The sequence below is a fragment of the Rhipicephalus microplus genome, chromosome 4 (genome assembly GCF_043290135.1).
Source record: "Rhipicephalus microplus isolate Deutch F79 chromosome 4, USDA_Rmic, whole genome shotgun sequence".
Classification (NCBI taxonomy): Eukaryota; Metazoa; Arthropoda; class Arachnida; order Ixodida; family Ixodidae; genus Rhipicephalus; species Rhipicephalus microplus.
This window is the reverse complement of record NC_134703.1, coordinates 56,441,840-56,463,170: the sequence shown is the minus strand read 5'-3', so window position 1 is coordinate 56,463,170 and position 21,331 is coordinate 56,441,840. Positions and strand designations below refer to the sequence as shown.

General features: G+C 44.4%; 1 protein-coding gene across 2 annotated transcripts in view; it reads right to left on the bottom strand.

Annotated features, from left to right (window-relative positions):
• Positions 1 to 21,331, bottom strand: part of LOC119171991 (semaphorin-5A-like) — a 169,709-nt gene that overhangs the window by 4,858 nt on the left and 143,520 nt on the right. The window contains exons 9-19 of one of the 2 annotated variants that reach the window (XM_075892792.1): positions 20,783 to 20,982; positions 20,061 to 20,196; positions 18,382 to 18,494; positions 17,812 to 18,013; positions 17,175 to 17,251; positions 16,060 to 16,196; positions 14,731 to 14,898; positions 10,370 to 10,543; positions 4,454 to 4,825; positions 3,530 to 3,712; positions 1,048 to 1,227 (exon numbers count right to left, since the gene is read on the bottom strand). In XM_075892792.1, the coding sequence (XP_075748907.1) occupies positions 1,048 to 1,227; positions 3,530 to 3,712; positions 4,454 to 4,825; positions 10,370 to 10,543; positions 14,731 to 14,898; positions 16,060 to 16,196; positions 17,175 to 17,251; positions 17,812 to 18,013; positions 18,382 to 18,494; positions 20,061 to 20,196; positions 20,783 to 20,982 (1,942 nt within the window). The remainder of the gene's footprint in view (positions 1 to 1,047; positions 1,228 to 3,529; positions 3,713 to 4,453; positions 4,826 to 10,369; positions 10,544 to 14,730; positions 14,899 to 16,059; positions 16,197 to 17,174; positions 17,252 to 17,811; positions 18,014 to 18,381; positions 18,495 to 20,060; positions 20,197 to 20,782; positions 20,983 to 21,331) is intronic. The other variant, XM_037422922.2, reaches the window with a different exon arrangement.

The following is a 21,331-nucleotide window of genomic DNA, read 5'->3' as shown; positions in this document are numbered from 1 at the left end:
TCTTGTATGCAGCATAGCATGAACTTGTTTTTAATCGTACAAAGCACACGGGCAACCACCCGTGGCTCCCTAATATAAGTTGATGAGTTGTGATGAGCCCATTTATTTCAAACTACACTTCTGTGCCCATGCTCTTTCAGGGAAGTGTTGGCGACATGCTAGTTTCAGCAACATAGCCGACCTTCTCTTACATTGTGTCGCCATGAGAAGATGCATTTGATTAATTAAATTTTATATCTGTTGTGGTTTTGGTGTGATCATCAGAAAAAAACTTTTGCTCATAACAAACACGTAGACGACGTACGCGAAATAGCTTCAGTGCACTTGCATTATGCTCATTAATGCATGCACGATCTGCTGCAGTGATGTTGCTGTTACGTGTTTTCTTGTGCAGGACGAAATTCAGAGCTGTTCAGTAAAAAGAGAATCTGTTAGAATGACTAATTTTGCTTGTTTGTGCTCTGTTCAGAGACTTGACACACTTGAAGTCACAAGGTAAGAGGGTGAACTCGTACGACAATGCTTAATCTTTGTCATCAGCCTATATCAGTGCACCATGTTTGTCACCAGTCTATTTCAGTGTACTGTACTTCAGCGACGAAATCACAAGAAAATCGGAAATCAGGCAAAAGCCCCTCTGAATTGCTGTGATTCTGCAATGCTAAATGCACTGTCGAAGAGCACTGTGCTCGATGTCAATTTGCTGCTCATAATCATACTGCGATTTTAGCATGCAAAATCCCAGTATTCAATTTAACATCGGCACATGTGTTGGAAACATGCACAGATGTGTTCTGTTGCTGTAGTTGTTCTATTTAGCCAAATTCAGCAGCCATGCAGCCACTGTATCAATTTATCCAGTCACTGCTACCAGAATCACGGACGTTTCAACGCATATAAAACACACTAAAAACAAGGGTGTCTCCTCAGTTCTATTCCTTTTCCACATGGCATCGCTTATCCGAAATCACCGTGTTACATTTCAGATCGTGGTGGGGATAAAACAGCATCATGCATTAGGAACTCCTTCATCCTTGCAGTACTCACTCAAAGACGGACAGGGCAATGTTGCGTTGCATGGCACCACCTCAGTGGCATCGCCCTGGCAGGCTCCCGACTCGGTGCCCGAGCCAGGTTCTCTTAGGCATGTGCGTGTGCGCGTTTTGGTGCCGCCACCTCCACATGTCACGGAGCACGCACTATACTCCGACCAACAGGACCAGTGGCCTTTGCCGCGCAGAAAGCATGGCAGCGAAAGGCAATAGAGGAAGAGGAGGAGGGAGAAAGAGAGAAGAAGAAGCCAACACCACAATCAAGCCTCCAAGCAGCACCCACAAGGTGACAATCCAGTATTGCGCACAAACATAACTGCACCAAACTAACTGTTAAATATGCTACAGCACGTGCAGGCTAGTCTTGTCCAGTTAATTCTTTTTTATCGCAAACTTTTGGCCTATGTTAATTTAATTATTCCAACTTTGAATAATGACAATTGCTAGATATGATGAAAAAGAGGACCTAAGAAATATGGGCAAATCCAGGTTTCATGTATGCACCCATCAACTTGAATCCGTTAATTAAATCAAGATGCCACATGACACTAACCATTGAATTATGGTGCATCAAGAAATAATACGTTGTCTATATAACTTGTGCCAGGACTACACAAGCATGACCTATTGGCCGAAAAATGAGACAAGCGGCACATTGTCACTGAAGTGCTGCTAACTATAATTGAGTGTTTGATAACCATTCTAAACAGTCACCATGGCAATAAAGGAAGCTCCAACAGCTCATAATTCATTAGGGTGCAAGCTAACCATTCATAAAAAGGGAAGCAGCATTGCAGGCATCATGCAAATGTTTGAAAAGAACGTACGCATTCAGAAAGCAGGCAGGGTGCATGAAAGATGGTGCATGAAAGTGTTGCCAATAGGTTGCAGTGTGTGAAGTATGTGCTATTACTCAGAAAGTGAACTGCATTGATTTTGGACTAAATAATTCACAATAGACGCATACTTTGGCTTACACCGTCCCAAGCTTTGTTAAATTTACATCACCTTGGCTGGCACAGTGCATCATCGTTGTCCGCATGACCACTACTGATCATACACGTAGTGAGTTGACGTGGCGTTATCGAGTAATCACACATGTGAAATGTTCCACACACTATGCATTCTTCCCGGAACAATGTTCAGTTATAGCACATTCCACATTCTATGATCATTAACATGGCTGGGGAAGGTTATTCTACTTAAGACTTCATTTAGACAAAACTCTGCAGTCATGTTATGTCATCACTTAAAGAAGTAATGAGACTGCTCTTGAGAGTAGTCTTATGATTATCGTGATTTTTCATGCTTTTCTCGTAATATTGCACCATTACAGCTCGAGTTACATGGTTTGAGAAAGATTATCATGTCTAAACCCACATTAACTCTGTGTAATGGTCTAATGTCTTAATGCTCCATGCATAAAATGCATAGCAAGATGACACTTAGCAGTACTATAGTATTAGCTCTCTTCTGGTATTTCGAGTGATTTTCCAGATTTCACATCCACTGAGACATTCGAAGTTTACTGTCATTATTTCCTGCTTTGGAAAAACCTTGAGGACATTGCTGTAAACATAGTTAAGGCGTAGAGCAAAAGCAGGACTGGTCTCTACACTTAATAAACCTTTAGGGTGTCATAATGTAGGCAGTTTTATAAGGGTGGTAGGCTCTGAGCCAACGAAATGAACTGGGCCTATAGGGCTCTATAAAATGAAAACAGTAGTTAACAGTGTTATTTGTAGCACAAAATGCAGCTGGCGACCCCCATGCAGTTATTACATTCATGTCCACGCATTTATACATTCTGTAGTACGGTTAGAGGTTACATAACTGAAGATAAACTGAACAGGCAAGGACAAGATAGACTGGACGTTGCCAGTGCTCACTCTGAACTGGCTGGCAAGTCTGTCAAGAGCTGTAGTAGCACTTCTTATCATTGCCTCTTCCTTTTTCTAAAGTTTTTCTGCCTTCTATTGAAGACCAACTGCAACGAAGTTTTGGTTTGCCTAACCTAATTATGAGTCAATAGTACATACTACTGCAGCAGTCTTGGTAAGGCCACAGTGCTTGTAACAGGATAGCATTTCTCATTAGCAGCCTTCAAACAACCTTAGTAGACAACATATGCACCTAGGTAATTGTTGCAATGATGAGGGCCAAGCCTTGTTGTCCCCGAAACGCCTCAGCGCCTCTCTCATCTAGAAGGTCACATTAAGGAACCATGCATATTAGATATCAGTGCTCTTTTGTTCAGTCCCTGTACCAAAAATGGCAGTTTTTTTTTTTTGTGCTAACTTTCCATAGTGCTCGCGCTCGTATCTAATGCTCATATTGGAGGTTTTGCACAAAGGCTTTTTGGTATCCACACGATCTGAAACTAAGATTTTTGTAGGGCTAAAGATTTTCTTGAAGTTGGTCTTTGAGAGACGAATGGACGAGCCAAACAACAGTTGCTGTCCAGCACCCATGCTTACTCTGGCACTGGTGGACATTACAGTCTCGCTCCTCCTTGGAAGGGCCCTGACAATCGGCGCCCGTCCCAGATGGCCGTGGGTTGTCGCAAGTCCTTTCCCTGTACTGGACACCACCTCCACAAGGCACTGAGCACTGGGACCACTCGCCCCACTCTGACCAGTCGCCATCAATGTTCAGGTATGCTGCACATTTTTAAAGGACATTTAGCAACCGAAGTGCAAATGTTGCAATAAATATGTGTACCACACAGCCATAATTCATTCATATATCTGCAGAGATGACGGATCAGAGAACTAGTGAGTTGGCAAGCTCTCTTTATCCTCAAAACCAACCGATAATATGGCCAAGGAAAGCACAAGGGGTGTTATTTTTAGTTTTTAGCTAAAGTGTGCCTCAAGTGCCAGTCCCCCAGCATTGACATTTTGTGGCTGCGTTTAAGAGAAATAGGCTCCCTGATTTATTCCCCTTCTTTTGTTTGTGTTGGTGCAAAGAGATTGAAGCTATATTTAGTGATTGTGTCCTGAAACTTCAACCAAAGCAGTGTTTTTACAACAGTATTAGCCCTCTTTCCATACTACTGAAAGCACATTTTGTTGTGGCTTTAGGTGTAGCAATTTGGGTGAGTAGAAGCCCTTGTGAAATACCACGAAAGCTGTTCCTAATGGCTTTGAGAGGATACAAAATTACATGTCATGTACACATATGCACAATATGGAAAGGGTTTCTGTCACTCAGTCTCTTGGTTGTGAGTTTAGGTGCCACATATGACTCTACTATAAAGTAGTTTCCCTGTTTAACAGTCATTTGCCTGGTGAATGCAGATAAGCAGGCATTTCTTATAATATGCTGTGCACAATTTCTATGCTTCGTGGGCACTTTCAACTTGATTTTTCTGAAGATAGTACATTTTTCGAGTTTCTCACCAGAGTCCATGCAACTTTTTGCCGACTCGTGACAGTAACGCTCCTCCTTCTTAACGTTTCCGACCCGGAGCATGGAGCTGTCGGCAACGTTAGCACGGCAGGTGAATCTGAAGCGCTGCTCGAAGTATCCGTCCCGTGTTGCGTTGACACGAACCCACGCTGTCCAGTTAGAGCTCTTGCGCGTCTCAGGGCAGGCATGTGTGTTGCAGGCGCGATAGTCTGTGTCACAGCCACCGCCGCAGCCTTCACGACCACGAGGAGAGTCACAGCGTCGTCGCCGCCACTGGAAGCCACTGCCACACTGTGCTGTGCACTCGCTCCAAACACCCCACTCTGACCAGGCACTCTCACGGGTGGCAGGTGTGGCGGGAGCTGCATGGAAGTAGTGAAGTGGCGTGAGAAACTCGGCAATTCTCACCCAGGGTTTGTCCACAAAGAGACTGGGTCTGGCTAGAAATCCATTGATGCGATCGGCACATATTATGAAATCTTTTGATAATATATTCATATTGGAACAGTGGAAAAAACGATGCACAAGGAAAAACTTGACGACTCTTTGTGCTGTTTCAATATGAGTGCAAACCAACTAGCCCAATTCTCCCTTTTGCTGTTTTTCAAAATAGTTTTCTCAGGTGTCAATACACTGAGTGCAATCCATTTACCATGCTGCAAAGACTCCCCGAAAGCTGGCTGCCATGGCCTCTCTCTCAGAGACTCTGTGACAACTCATTGGATGGTGAGAATATCATTGAAACGATGGCCTTTCAGGTCTTCCTTGAGACTTGAGAACAGGAAGTAAGTCTGCAGGGCTCACATCAGGGCTGATGCAGTCCTTGCACGGCACTGATGTGAGCGCAGCAGACTTCTTCTTGTTCCCAAATGTCAAGAGAAACCCGAAATGTCACCATTTCAACAACGTTCGTACCATCCAGGGCTGTCACAGTCTTGGAAAGAGGTCATCGCAGCTGACTCTCAGGGATCCTTTGCAGCGTGGGAATCACATTATACTTTAAGTATCAATGCTGAAGAAAACTGTTTGCAATAATATAAACTTGGAAGTGTACGAATACTCGGCCCTATGAATATTTTGCAAAAAATCTTACTATTTGATTCAATTCTGCCAGAAATTTTGACTATTCAAAGTATTCGAACTTCCGAAAAACAGGCCCCTTGAAATTTTTTATATGCTTCACCCCACTACATTGTCGCACTGCGGCAAAGCTGCCTTTCAAACTCTGTTATGGAAGCAAGTAGTATTGCTGCAAAGCTGCCTTTAGGGCGATGCTACCGTTGTAAAGGGATCCACTCACAAAAGCGCTAGTTCGAATCTATGTGGCAGAGGTGGTGGCTTTAATTAACGTCATTTCAGACCTAAATGTTTAAAAAATTGGATGAAGATTTTTAGCATCCGACTTTTCAGATGTTTTTATGCATTGACATCTACAGGGAAGATAAGCAACTACGAATTCGAAAGGAGCATGCCCTTATCCACGAAATCAGCTGGGCCTCCAGAAAAGTTGAAGAGGTGGAGACAAAAGAGCTTTCCTTTCACATGTAAAGTGCTATTGACACCATGTTTGTTGCATCAAATCATGTAAATAAATATTACTCGGCCTCCGCATTGCCTCATCATCGATAAAACAACTAGGCAACACGATCACTCCAGCACTTCATCAACCTGGTCAAAAGAAACAGTTCCATGTTCCTACCTCATAAGAATGTGCTTAAAGTCCTATCCTCTGCAGTCTTATTTCTGTAATTTCACTTCGAAGTATTCGAAGAATATCGAACAAATATTCCACAACTATTTCAAAAATATTCAATTCAATTAGCACTCAAATCCTAATAAGTATTCAAATCCACCTTGCACCAAAAATTTTGCTATTCACACAGCTCTAAGTTTAAGTATGCGTACCAATGAGGTCAATAAATTTTTTTCACCAGACCCAGTTTCATCACCACCTTCGATGCTTTTTTGTTGTTGTAGCAGCTATTCCCTCTTGTAACTATTTGTAGTTGACTTATTTATGCTTGACCCTGCTGTTTACTCATTACGATTGTAGCTTCACATTGTTACGGAAGGGCACACAGATAAACGAGGTGACAGTTGAGATATATTTGCACGACGCCAAGCCTAAGCCCAGATGGCAAGCGAGAGCGTGCCCCACTTCCCAGAATCACGTTGTCTTTCTCGCTGTCGTCGTCTTCTCGTGTTTCTCGCTGTCGTCGTGTTTCTTACTGACTGTCGTCGTCTTTCTCGCTGTCTGGAGGAATGGTGGTTGAGGTGCATTTAAAAGGTTGGGGAAAATACAATGACGTTGTTGAGCTCATCATTCGTTCAAATGTGGCTGGAGCATTGCATAATCCGAGCGGCATGACCTTAAATTGGTAAAGACCATCAGGGGTCACAAAAGCAGTCTTCTCGCGATCCATGTCCCGTGTTACTTCTACATAGGCTGCGACACCTACAATGCTCGAGCACTGAACTTTGATTCACCAACTTCATGGAAGACATTGATTAATTTGTGGGGTTCAACTTCTCAAAACCACCATACCATTATGAGAGACGGCGTAGTGCAGGGCTCCGGAAATTTCGACCACCTGGGGTTCTTTAACGTGCACTCAAATCTGAGCACACGAGCCTACAACATGTCCGCCTCCATTGGAAATGCAGCCGCCGCAGCCGGGATTTGAACCCGCGACCTGCGGGTCAGCAGCCAAGTACCTTAGCCACTAGAGCACCGCGGCAGGGCCCATTGACTAGAAAATGGCTCAACTATGTCTTTGGCGAGCATCTTGTCCACTTCTTTTTGAATGATCTGACGCTCCGCAGGAGAAACGCGGTACAGCCGTCGATATGCATCGCCGGTTTTAATGCGGTGCTTCACAATGCTGGTTTGACCTAGCGGATGATCACAGAAGCCAAATACGTCCAAGTAAGATTCCAGCACGTGACGGAGCGTGTCAGTTTGATGCGACAAAAGGTCCACCGCGATTGTTTTTTCCACACAAGAAGATGGACTCTCCGCCGAAGAATAGACTTGCGTGCAGTTGGGGCGATGCACATCATTGGGGTACAAAGCTGAGATAACACAATCCTCGGAGGGTGTCTGCATGGCGAGGGCTATTCCACACTGAAGTACTAGCTGACACAGAGCAAAGTTCAGCAAAGGGATGCAAGCACGATTTTCCCATAACGGAATAATAGTGTGCAGAAAAGTAACACTGTGAGTCAGAAGGACGGATGTAATGGGCGTGAGTACGTAGCCTCCATCAGGCACAGGTGGCGATGCTGTTACGGCAATGCAGGTAACTGTTTGCGGTGACAAACGGACATGTTCAGCATAGCAGAGATGAACTTGGGGCGGACTGGGCGTATCAGTCGTACAAGGCAGGTCAAGTTTCACCATGCCAGCTGAACAGTCAGTGAGGGCCGAATGGGTAGACAAAAAGTCTAGACCGAAAATAACATCATTGGTGCAGTTGGTGAGAACAGTCATGAGGATGGAGGTTTGATGGTCGGCTATGTAATGCGTGCTGTGCAGACGCCAACGATGGCAGTTGTACAGCCGTCAGCAACACAAACACAGCATGGAGGTGCTGGAGTCAAGACTTTCTTTAGGGGGTCACGAATGTGCGAGCTTGTAACAGAAATTTGGGCGTCAGTGTCGACTAAAGCTTTAACAGATAAACCATCTACTTTTACATCAATCAAGTTCTGATTGGTCAGGAGGGTCAACAGAGGAATTCTAGGGCAAGTTGTAGCAGCAGCGTCACCTCCAGGAGCTGCACCAGTTAGTTTCCCGAAGGAAACTGTCGGGCGAAGGAAGGGAATGAGGAAGGGGTGGCGGAGAAGACTGCGAAAATGTTCGTCGCGGTGAAGGCGAGCGGCTGTACTGGGCATTGGTCGTGGCGGTCATGTCATGATGAGCTGAGTCATCACGGTGTGGTGATTCTTGGCCAGAAGGGCGTGATGATGCGTCGAAGTTCGTGAAGTTTGGCTTGTGTGTGAGGACGAGGTCCACATGCTCCGACAATGACGCGAAATGTGTCCCACTCGTTCGAACCGAAGGCAAATTGGCCTGTCCTCGGGCATCCTCCATGCGTTTGGATCTCGGTTATGTGGAGCATGACGCCGGTAGTGCTCACGGGTGTTCAAGGTAGGCAGATGGACATCGAGTCGGTGCTCAGAACAGATCGTCTGAAGGCCCGCGTTTCTCAATTCTTGGCGCACAACGCTCTGTATGAGGGATATGGTGGGCTGAGGATCATTTGGCATCAGGACTTTCAAGGGTGCGGTGACATCGTTTCGATTTTTCATCGAACGACCCTTGTAATGTCAGCAGAAGATGGATTGGGCTGGTTCTCAAAACGGAGGTCCTCACGAGTTGATGTTGCAGTGGTGTTAGGAAGACAGGTGAAGTGGTGGGCAACGCAACGGCTTTTAGCCTCTTGAAAGCGTCGGCACTATTTAAGGACGTCTTGAACTGTCGAACAGCCTTTAAATACAAGGAGGCTAAAGGCAACATCAGCGATGCTCTTGAGTACGTGTGCAACCTTGTTGGCTTCAGTCATAGTGGTATCAACCTTATGGCAGAGGGTCAAGACACCTCGAATATATGCCAGGTAAGACTCCATGGATGTCTGGACATGGGCACCAAGTTCTTTCTTAGCGGCCTGCTTGTACCTAACAGATTGGCAAAACAACTCGGGCAACTTCGTCTTAGACGTCCCAGCTGGTGAGCTCTCTCACGTTGTTGAACGACGCCTTGGCCATACCTTTCAAGTGAAAGATAAGGTTTGCCAGCATCATGGTTGTGTCCCACCTGTGGTTTTCACTCACGAGCTCGTAGAGTTGAAGCCACTCATCAAGGTCTTTGCCATTAGTACCCAAAAAGTTGCCAGGATTGTGGGGTAGAGTGTTCACAATGACAACAGGTGAAGTGGGCACCGTTGATGCGCGAGGCATAGCTGTTGGCGCAGCATTCCTGTCCGTAGACATGTTATAAGCGGCAACTTGGCATCAGCTGCGAAGTTTCATCGTGCTTTGCTACCCAGCGCCTTCCACCAAAATGTTACGGGAGGGCACACAGAAAAGCGAGGTGACTGTTGAGATATATTTGCACGACGCCAAGACCTAGACGAGATGGCAATCGAGATCGCGCCCCACATCCGAGAATCTTGTCGTCTTTCTCGCTGTCTGTCTTGATTCTTCAGTGTGATGTATATTGTAACAATATTTTTAGTATTTTTCTAAGCAATATTTTGCTTTTGCTTATTTTCAAGTTGACATCATCAAAGTGAGAATACATAACAGATACAAATGTCGGACATATTGTACAATGAATTATGAGGAGAAGAAATGGTTGCGGCACAAATTCGATTACTTGTGTTAAATGGGTGCCTGAAACTCTTGTAAGTGCATTATGTAAATGTTATGTAATAGGCTATGAAAAAAAAAGAACAGAAAAGACTATATACAAATAGTTTTTGTAGAAATTAAGCTGAAAACGATGAAAAGACTATGAAAGGGCTTCACAAAACTTGTATACTGTTTTTAAATATGGCGTAAACAACAAAGCCTTTACATAATATAAGCAAGACCAGATGTGCACATGTGTATAAAAAAAGCAGTTTGTAGTTAGATTAGGGTAGTAACTATTAACACTATGACATGTACATACTAAATAATGAAGTTAAGAAGATGAAGGTTGAAAAAATATTTATGTATTATGCACAAGGTGGCTGGGCTTGCTGATGCATTTTGTTACAGCTGAATACCAGCAAATATGGTGTATGACTGATGATGTATCATAATTGCATGAAGCTTTTGCAAAACTAATCCTTCTGATGGTATAAGTGTTATGTAAAAGGTTATGCAAAAAAAGAAACTAGTTATGAATAGCTTAGTGTTACCTGGACAGGGTGGATTGGAGGTGCAGTAGATCTGCTCTTGCTCTGGCCCAAGGCACACGCGTCCGCCAAACTTGGGGCTTGGGTTCCCACAGGTCCTACGACGGAATTTCACAGCCAAACCGCATGTTCGGGAGCATGCCGACCAGCCAGACCACTCTGTCCACTGTCCATGTTCTGTTGACAGCAGTGAAAGAGAGGAAGCTACATTATGCTACGCAAGTATTGCTTCGTTTGCTGAACACTGACCTTCTCTATGCAGTGCCACAAGAAAGATGGAGCCACGAGACATCCAAAAAAGCATTTAATGCTGTAAATCGAATGCACAAAATCACATGATGATAATAAAGGTGCATGCACTTCTTCGTGCCAGCTGCAACGACAGCATCCCATAATCCACGCTTTTTCTTCGTCTGCCGATCTCTGACAGCCTTACCTCATTTGGGACAGGAGACGTGAGAAATAAATATATCCTTAATGCATTAATACACAGTTAACTATCTGTGTGTGCATTATTGCTATTTTCTTTATCACAATAAGGCATGAGCCTAAACAAAGTGTTTGAAAAGAGACTGTTTTTAGGATGGGCATTATGTGCACCTGCCAGAAAGCGAACAAGATAAAAGGTCATGTTCATCCTTAAATTTATCCCCAACTTAGCTGTGATGTGTGGCCTATCTTTCATGGTTTCCATTGACAGTGACAAATTTCTAGTGTATGTTTTGTTTAGAATTCCGTACACATAGTTCTTAATTTTAAGAAATTGAAAGTTTCATGTGACAATAACGAGCAGCACACAGACCTCATGCGACATGCCCGTCATCACACCTGCAGCATAGATTTAAATGTTCCACCTAGTGTGTCACCACATTACTTGAAGAGCTGTCGAAAGGAAATAGGTACAGTAAAAGCTCGTTAATTCGAACTTCGCGGGGATGCCCAATGAGTTCGAATTAAACCGAATTCGAACTAACGAAATTCACTGAAAAAACAGCAAGAATTGAGATCGGTTTGTTTGAAGATGAGACAAAATATTTATTTGCGAAAGTAATCTGTGATAACTTTCTGCTTCCTTTCTTTGAAAGTGATTGCCATCGCTTTGTTTTCCAATGCGCGAACGTGGCGGAAGGCATCCTCTTCATCTTCCTCGAAGCTGAAGAAGAGGCGCGCGACACGCATAGCCTCCATTACCTCCGAAGCTGTCGGACGCGTCGGCGCCTCATCCTCCTCGTCCTCACCCACGTCGACGACGAGTGCTTCCTCGCCAGTCACCTGGGCGATGATATCGTCGTCGGTGATAGTGCCACAGACCACTGCACTGCGATCTGCATCGACGTAGTCGCCGAAGTTCACGTCCCCCAGCGCATCCCGCAGTCCGGCAGGAATGACGTCGGCCTCACGCTCATCGAGCTCGCCCGCTGTGCCCTCAATGGCCACACAAAAGCCACTGTGGCGGAAGCAATTGGCAACAGTTGTTGCCGTGACCTGATCCCAGGCCCGCACCAACATATGCATGGCCGAGAGCAGCGTCACGTCGTAGCCTTTTGTACCGGCGGCGCACAACACCAAACGCTCCAACATGTGGCGCCTGTAAAAGCATTTCAAGTTCTTAATGACCCCTTGGTCCATTGGTTGCAAGGCTGCCGTTGTGTTCGGCGGCAGAAACGAGAGCTTGATCGCCTTCAAGTCCACATCAACCACGTGCGCTGAGCAGTTATCGACTACCAAGAGCACGCTTCTGTGAGCTAATTCAAACTTGCGGTCAAGCTTTATCAGCCACTGTTTGAATATTTCCCGCGTCATCCATGCCTTGCTGTTGGCTGTATACTCTGCCGGTAGTGTGCGGATGTTCTTGAAGCAACGAGGCTTCAGGGCCTTCCCTATGATCAGCAGCGGTAGTTTTTCTGTACCATCCATGTTTGCTGCGACCAAGACAGTAACGCGCTCTTTGCTTCTCTTCCCGCCAGCACAGGTGTCGCCTTTGTACGTCAACGTTTTACTTGGCAGCAGCTTATAAAATAATGCCGTTTCATCGGCATTAAATATATCGCGGGGCGAGTACTCTTGAAGCAGTTCTTGCAAAGCACCGCTTTGCCACTTTGCGCATGTCTCGCTGTTGACTTCTTTGCCTTCACCAGACACAGTGCGGAACACAATCTCGTGTCTCTCTCGGAAACGATGAAGCCAGCCCTCCGAAGCTTTAAAATCATCTATGTTGAGGCGAAGCGCGAAGTTTGCTGCTTTCGCCATAACGATAGGGCCGCTCAGTGGGATGTTTTGGCTCCTCGTTTCCTTGATCCACGTGAGCACTGCGCGCTCCAATTCGGGGTGCTTCGCTGAGCGAAGCCTCTTGCGACTGCCGGTGAACGCATCAGTTGCGTAGGCCTCCTCAATCGCTCTCTTATTCTTGATATATGTTGAAAGAGTGCTTTTTGGGATTCCATGCTTCCTTGCGATTTCAAGCTTGCTTGTTTTCCCACAGTCCACTTCACAAAGGATTTCTACCTTTTCCTTGAGCGTTTTGGCGCTCTGTCCTCTTCCGCGAGAAGTCATGTACACTAAGTGCGGTATGCTAGGTCCAGCAGTCGAAGGCAACACCGTCACAAAACCCACGGCACTGAACAACTTCGTAGCGTTGACGCACACGAGGCCTAGCGACTGAATGTGTGGCACACAAAGCACACGGGGAGGCGTCCAACACGACCACCACACGATGCGAAGAGCGCGCGCAGTCGCCCACAGAACACCCACGCGTAGCCTGTCGCAGTCGTGCAATGACGCCACGTGGCCACGTATCCAGGCACTAGATTGGATTGGATTGATTTGCGCTCAGCCCTTGCGCCATCTATCGTAGAGCCGTAAAAGCTTGCGGCGGAAGCATAAAAATACTACCACGCAGCGGCGCGCAGTTCGAATTATCAATAGAGGAGCCGATGCGCGCATGAACTAACGAGTTGGTTAACTCATAGACGCCTATACATTGTGGCCGGACCATGACCATCAGTTCGAGTTAACCCGAAAGTTCGAATTAATGAGGTGCGAATTAACGAGCTTTCACTGTAGCATTCATTAAAAGAATGTGCATTACTGAATTGCTTTAGCACAGAGGTACGCTTCTCAGGTTATGCCTGTAAACATAGGGAAGTATCAATCACTACAATGTGATGAGGACCTATGTGTTGTGGCATCTATGCCAAGACATTAATTCCCAAGTAGCACACTGTCACAAAATGCGCATGCGAGGCAAGTGATGATGGAGTCAGTGCACTCGTCGACAGAGGAATGTGGCGGTGAACAACGGTTCGTTAGTGTACCAAAAAAACGGTCTAATGGCTCATGACAGTTAGGAGAGAAGAAAGAGGGCAGGCGAGTGGAGGTGCCGAGGGGAGGTGAACAGAGTTGGTCAAGCCGAGGAAGTGTGCGGACTACGGAACGTCGTAAGGCCACGTGGTAGCGAGCAGCCTGCCCTCGTGGTTGAACCCGTGGCTTGACGGGGTGTAACCTGCGGCAGTGGTGTATACCCCAAACATCTGCCCCACGACCAGCGGCCTAAGACAGCAAAGCAGCAGCCCGGAGTCCACCAGCTCGGGCCTTTGACGACGTACCAACCGCAGATAAGTGCCGCAATCAACGGCACTTCTCTCTCGCCGGGACTTTCATAACCTCATTTTATCCAGTGCTTCTTGATTGTTCATGTGTCGCGTTTTGTGTCTACGTCTTAGGGCCGAATTTTTACGTACAACGTCGAGTATATTTTTTTAGCGAATGGGCTATCTCGGGGTATTTCGGGGGAGAGATTTTCACCACGTGGTGTTTGCTGGGTGTGTTGCGTGAAGGAATGTCACGTGTAGTATTTACATTGTGATTGGTCTCGCATGTTTTTATTCTTGTTATAGTAAAGTGTGCATGTGCATTTGTTTTTTTATATTCGTTGTCTCCCGTATCTTGACCCTGGCCTGTGTGCAATCAAGCGTGGACCTATGGCCGGTCAGCGGTCGAACCACTTCAGCATGTGGGGTGGATTTGTTATCTGCTCACCCCCTCCAAACGAAAAGTGTGGGTATCTTAGACTGAATACCCAGTAATCCCTGACACACACATTGTTGCCATAATGCTGAAGCAATGTTATTTTCTAATATTTCCTGAATACGTACATTCTTTTTTGAGTGCATCCCTGCAACATCTAAAGACAACATTGAAGCAGCATTGATGAAACATTTTTTTCAACCCTCCTTGAAAACTTGAACAGCATTGAGACAACCTCTGAGTAACTTATTTTACTCATGAAATGAAGAAAAACTGTTGGTGATGATTTCCATTGATCACTGAAATTTACATAAGTGCTGTTTTTGCCTCGTACTCACGTGTGCAGTTGGTGACTTCTAGTGATGAGCCCTCACATGGCTTGCCACCGTTGGTTGGAGCGGGACTGTTGCACAGCCGGGATCGGCAGAGGCAGTGGTCACCGGGCGAGTCTTTGCCAACTTGGTCACACTCCGCCCACTGACTCCAACTACTCCAGCCTCCATCAACTGAAGGGGGGAATGAAATGTGAGAATGGTATACAATGGAGCTAATGGGTTCATAGCTAACACTGGTTTGAGCTGCAGAACTGCAAACGAGGGATTCACAAAGGAAAGGCAAGGACAGCGACATTCCTCCTTGTCTCTCCTATTCCCCTAATTTTCACTTCTGCAGCCCGAACCAGTGCTGGAAAATGATAACTACATTAATGCTTCTGAGTAAGCTTGTCAGGCATTATGAAGGCTTAAGGGTCATAGGAAGAGCGAAATCTTAATTTCTGCAGGGGCAAGTTAAGACTTCGAGGGAAAAGACTAGGCTTGTGTGAATAGTGAACTTTATTCGAAGAGCAATTTTGGTCAAATAAGATTGAATTGAATTTGAATAGTATATATCACATGTTATAAAGGTAAATGGCCATATTTGTCATGACCTAACTAACCTAGACAAAATATGTAAATTTTTTATTTGAAATATGACCGGTTCAAATGCCTTTTTTTTTTTGCTTTGTTTAATGAAAGTGGAAAGAACATTGAATAGTAGCAGGATTTGCCCTATGGTAGAGTGCAAGTGATAACCTGTAAAATATATTAAGTTTTAATATTTACCATGCTCAGAACATATAAGCCGATATAACAAACTTTTGAACGTCAAAAATGATGAATCGATGTGAGGGTGATATCTTCATTAACCTTGATACGAGATTTCGCGACAGTGTGAACTTTCTATAAATGTTTTCACGGCTTAGCACCCCTTCCCTGTGGTGAAACCACTTTTACAGAAAGTTACAAGAGGGGTCATAAGTTTACAGGCCACTATACAATGTATTCCTATTGCAGGGTGGCCTGCAAACTTTTGACCCCCTCCCCTGTACATGCAGACTAATATGCATTTAAATAGGTGCTTTCATGGCTTATCACTTCTTTACTGCAGTGAAACCACTTTAACTCAAGTTACACACAGATACTTCGAAATTTTCAGTAACTTAAATTCAAATCAAAGCAAATTAGAACACCGTGATACTCGTTCAATTATTCGAAGCATTGGAATGTTCACACAAGCCTAGAAAAGACCCCCCCTCTCTCCCCCACACACTTTGGCTCTGACCCTGCGAGCTACGGTATGTCAGGTTAGAACACAGAACGAAGGGAGGAAACAAAGGCATGCCTCACCAGGCACATTGCTGTTGGGGCAGCCTGCATGGTTTTGTTTCCAGTCGAGGCTGAGAGGGTTAAGGTGTGGCGCTGTCGTGCAGGCCAGCTGGTGTTTATTCCATCCGCAGTACGGGTCCATAGAACCCAGACAAGACCTGCAAAAAAAGCAGATTCGCATCTAGTACGGGATCCATTTACGACCACATACTTTTTTGGGAATATATATGCAACGTTTACAAAGGTGTAGGCCACAAGGAATTGTTGCGGTTAAGCTTAACAACGAATTATACATGAAATCATGTGCTGTCGAAACCTCAGTACATACGCATACTTTCAATCACCTTGAGTAGCGAGCAAGGTGATAAACCAGGTTAATGTTTCCAGATATGTCAATCTAAAATTTTCTTCATATACATCTATACTTCGATCAGTAGTTCTGATGTACCCCAGTCAAAAGTGGGAGTCCTGTGTGTTTTGTTTGTGTTATGCATCATGCATTACATAAGTGTACTGCAACACCATGTAGTAATATGTCTCCCACTTGTTGGTTCCTGCCAGGGGCACGCACTACAGTGAACTGAATAATTTCAGCAGTCACTTGGTAAACATTGTATGGCTTAGGAGCCATGTGAACTGGTGAAACAGGCAATCAGTAGGTCTCTTTGATTTTCTACTTCTGGCAACCCACAGGCTGTCAGAGTTAGCCAGAGCGCGTTCATTTTTCTCGGTTTGCTCCTCTCACCATGCTGGGAACTTCAACTGGCGCTCGTTTTACTCAAGTTGGGTGGTTCTGGTGGCTCACGGAGAGCCCACGAGTCGCCTTAAGCGTCTAGGACAGTGCAGTGTTTTGGGGTACATCAAGCTTTGACACAGTTGTGGTAGCTTTCCAAACCTTCCATTTCGTGGTTCTTACCGGACTGGTGCTCCCAAGCCCCCAATACACTTTGACTCTGTTTACTGAAGCTCAGTTAGCAACAGCATAGTATATGCAAGCGAATATGAATGCATGTTTTCTACAATGTGTAAGGCCATTCACCTCAGTCAGTTAGCTCACTGTTCATCATAATGCTGACACCGTTGCTGCTTGATTATGACATGACATATCACACAAGCAAAAAAACACATTTACTTACTCTTCACTTCTGTACTGTTCGCACCGGTGAACAAAGATTCGGAGCACCTCCTTTTCTGTTCCCAAGTACAGAGAGCTCTGAAATAATAATAATAATAAAAAAAAAGCTCAGTGTTACCCAAAAACTTGGGTTTTGTATTTTTCATGGCATTTTGCCATAACTCTTATCTAACACATCTTTATTGAAAAAGATCATGCAGTACTAATGCACTTTGCATTCAGTGTACTTGCCCGTCAGTTGAAAACATTTTCTAAAGCGATTGGGCTTGGTTAGAGACGGCTGAAAGTGAGATATCTAGGTTGCAAGCCATTGCTGCTACTACTTGTGTACGTTACCTTCCCTGGTTTCCCTTAATACTAATCTTGACCAAATAAGCCTGAGTGCACTGTCGTCTTCACAAACTGCTGCTATTCATTCGAACTACAGATAATTTTCACCGCGCTTTGCATGCGTCACCATCTTGGTTTGTCCATATGAACACTTCCACCTTCTTGCCCACGTTTCGAATAATTGAAACTTGGCGAAATATCAAGGACACCTCTGCAATCATTTTAACATACCTATAAATTGGTCATAATACAATGTTGTATATCATATGACCCAGCCAATAATGCTGAATCATCCTGCATATACTCACTGTGTCCTTTAAAAGCTTCATTGTGAATATGTGCCTTTGTCTGGGCGCGAAAGGCTGGATTTCTTCGACGAAACAGGTTTCCAGAAGTCCTGGGATAACCACCAGCTTCTTGATTGCCCCTTCTAGCGTAGCCGCAAAGATGACATGGACTCCATCGAAGCTGTACTTTGTGGGGACAACGTCAACCGTCAAGTGAGTCAGCCTGGGAGAAAATTAGTACAGTGCACTCAGGGAACAGCTAAGTTTTGTATACGGCAGCAACTGCCATTTATCGGTGCATGGCAGGTGGTTTCAAAGAAAGTGCATCAGTGCTTATCACAAATAAGCCTTCACTGTTGAAAAACGAAAATTTTCAAGCTCCTCTCGGTTTTGATTCTAAACCAGCACAATTGAGTTTTTCTTCATAAGAAACTCCAAGGGGTTCCTTCTGTGGTTTCATACTACTACACAGATGAAATGCAGTGTTTCTTTCATTCAATGAAGTTAAAAATATGCGCTAAAGAGAGGTTACTGAATAGATTTGTTCCTTTAAATTTATTACTGGCACTTGCTAGCATCCTAGTTGCATACCTTTCCAGCTCGCCAGTGTACAGGGGCCTTCGGCTTGCTGGTTGTACTGCCTCGTCTGTCAGCTGGTACTTCTGCGCCTCAATGACTCTCTCGTTGTCCTCAACTGCTTTGCACTAAAAAACAAAATAAATGGCAAATGCACACCTAAATTACGCTATTCATTTTTCTATTTTTAGCCACATACATTTCTCATCCATTAAGAAAACCACAATCTTGAGCTCGGCAGCCGCTAAGCCAACTTGGCATAGCATCAGTTTAAGCAAGAGTATGAAGAAATGCCTCGGTAAATCAAAAAGTGCATTGTCTGACTGAGCATCATGCTTTCCTTCTCATTTATTATTATTATTATTATTATTATTATTATTATTATTATTATTATTACTATTATTATTATTATTTTGTTTTGAGAACTCCACAGATGAACAAAATAGTGCGGCGTGCCTTCTGTTCCATTCTGGACGAACAGTGGGCATGGCCTTCTGTTTCATCGTGGGCGCCTTGCCATGCAATATCACACAAGGGACAGAAGGAAACATGGCCCATTTACGACCGTTGCAGGTTTATGTGACGGGCCAACAAGACACGCCACAAGATGCCGTGTGAACCACACAGTGTTCCTGTGCACGAGACTGCTACTGGGGTAAAGTTTCGAGTGACTGCTTGTGCCAGAATTATTGTTTTTACCTTCATCAGAACAGGGAGTTGCAATCTTTATTAGTTGAGTCCCCTTGTAAGAGACACTGATATAAGAGGCGCCAGTGTGCCTACACTAAAATATGGATTGGTAAGAAAATGCATACGAATTACCCTGCTTATAAGAGACATCTTACGTGAAAGACAAGAATTGCTGCCCAGAGGATGCCTGTTATAAAGAGGTTCAACTGTAATATAAAAACTAACTTTGCAGGTTTCATGTACACACTGCTACATAAAACTACGACTAATAGAAATGTTACCATAATGATAGTAGCATGATTTATTTCGGAAGTTTAGGTTCAATAGGAAATTGCTCTTATGTTTTGGTCTTTAGCTTGTCCAGTGATACAAGGTGCAAGCTTTGACTATCCTTTCTGTGAATGCAGTGATTAAGATTGTGCAAGAAATTCCAAAATATAACTTAATTTGCTGTTTTCTATCATAGGAGAGAACAAACAGGGAACTTCCACAAAATGAGTGCCACAGTAGTGCACTTGCATGGACAGAGAAGTTACTCTTTTTAACAGTTTAGAGACAATTATATCGCTGCCCTAGTTCATTGATGTTCTGGATAAACTAGAATGTTTCACAGTTCAGCCACTTGTACTGTGAAAAACAGAGAGGGGTGCTCATTGCAGCAGCAGGATGAAAGTGACAGCAATCTATATACAGAAGTGCAAAAAGGCTGGCCTGTTGCTCTGCACCTAATAAAATGAACGGGTGAGGACGAAGAAGTAACATGCCTGGATGAATACAGCAAAGCACATATGTACTAGCGCACCGTGTTGCAGCATCTCTAAAGCCACGCTAATTGTTCAATGGCCTTTAGTAAGGCTATAGCTGCTGCTATAATCGCCAGCTTGCTGTTTGCATTTGGGAAAAACGGTTGTCTCTGAATGGTTGTTACTAGGGGTTAGTTCACTTAATGCACTCCAGATGTTGAATTTCAGTAGAAACTTTCTCATAACATAAAGCTAGCATACCTGGAACTGTTGGCTGGTGGGTGTGGACCGTTCCCAGGCAGACTTTTGCGTTGACTGGTACTTCAGGGGTCCCTCGAATGCGTGCTTAATGGCCGACATGTTGAAAACGCATATTGCGGAGCCGTAGATGCTGTTCCTGCAGTGATTAAATGTAAACGACACAGATAAGTAGATACACCCACCTAGTATGCAATGTATGTGATTTTTGTCCATCGGAGAGAGCCTGTTGCCTATGCTGGTGAGTACCATGTCTGACAACCCATTTTATAGCAATGACAAAGTGGCATCTTTCAATTCTTGTTGTCTATGCCCTTTTTTTCGCCTTAGGCAAGTCGCAGCGATGCTCAGCAAGGCTGTATGCTCTAAGATGAAACATCACGATAATGATCATCTACTTGCACTACTTTAGCCAACATATATTCTTGCATTGCAATGCTTTTCTGATCTCTTTTCTTCCTGTCCGAACTGTCAGCCTCATCAATATTCCTGTTTATAATTTCCTAAACTCTAATCAATCTTCAGACGATAGTATAAGGTAATTGATTGCTTGCAGAACCTACTGCAAAACACTTGTAGTATCATATTGCATGACAACAGCTATAGAAAGACATTTACCATACATCTGTAATGCTGACAGTAGGCCAGAATGAATGGATCAAACAAGAGTTGTCACTACGTATGACAGCCTCTTGTTGTGTCTTAATTGGTACATATGAACTCACTCTCCAGTGGTGAATGCTGCATAGAAGAGCTGTTCCTTCTCGAGGTAGTGGACGCTCTGAATCTCATTATAGTAAAAAGGGTAAAGGCCTGGCAGTGAACAGTTCAGCCGAGCCTTGAGGAACGTTGTCCAGTTCTCCTTGAGGATCACCTGGCCACCTTGGTCATTCTTGCACACCCGGGCCACTCTTGAATACACAGCCTGTGCAGAGGAACACAGACGTGCACCGAACTTACTGTAGCAGATGTGGCAACCTTAGACTTTTGCCAAAGATTGTTTTGCTTACACGCAGATAAATGGATTCCGGTTTTAAAAAATTGGGGTTTGTGAAGCATCTGTGGGGCTACATTCGAATATTTAGGACGCCAATCTCGACTTGAGTGCATTTTGAAAAAAAAAAAAAAAACAGGTGTTAAAAATTCAATGGGAGACCCGCACTACAGCATGTCTCACAATCATTGTTGGCTTTGGTATGTGAATCCCAGAGTTCATGTAATTAATGTTCAAGGGCATAGCATGCAATATATCAATACATTCTGTGAGAGATGCA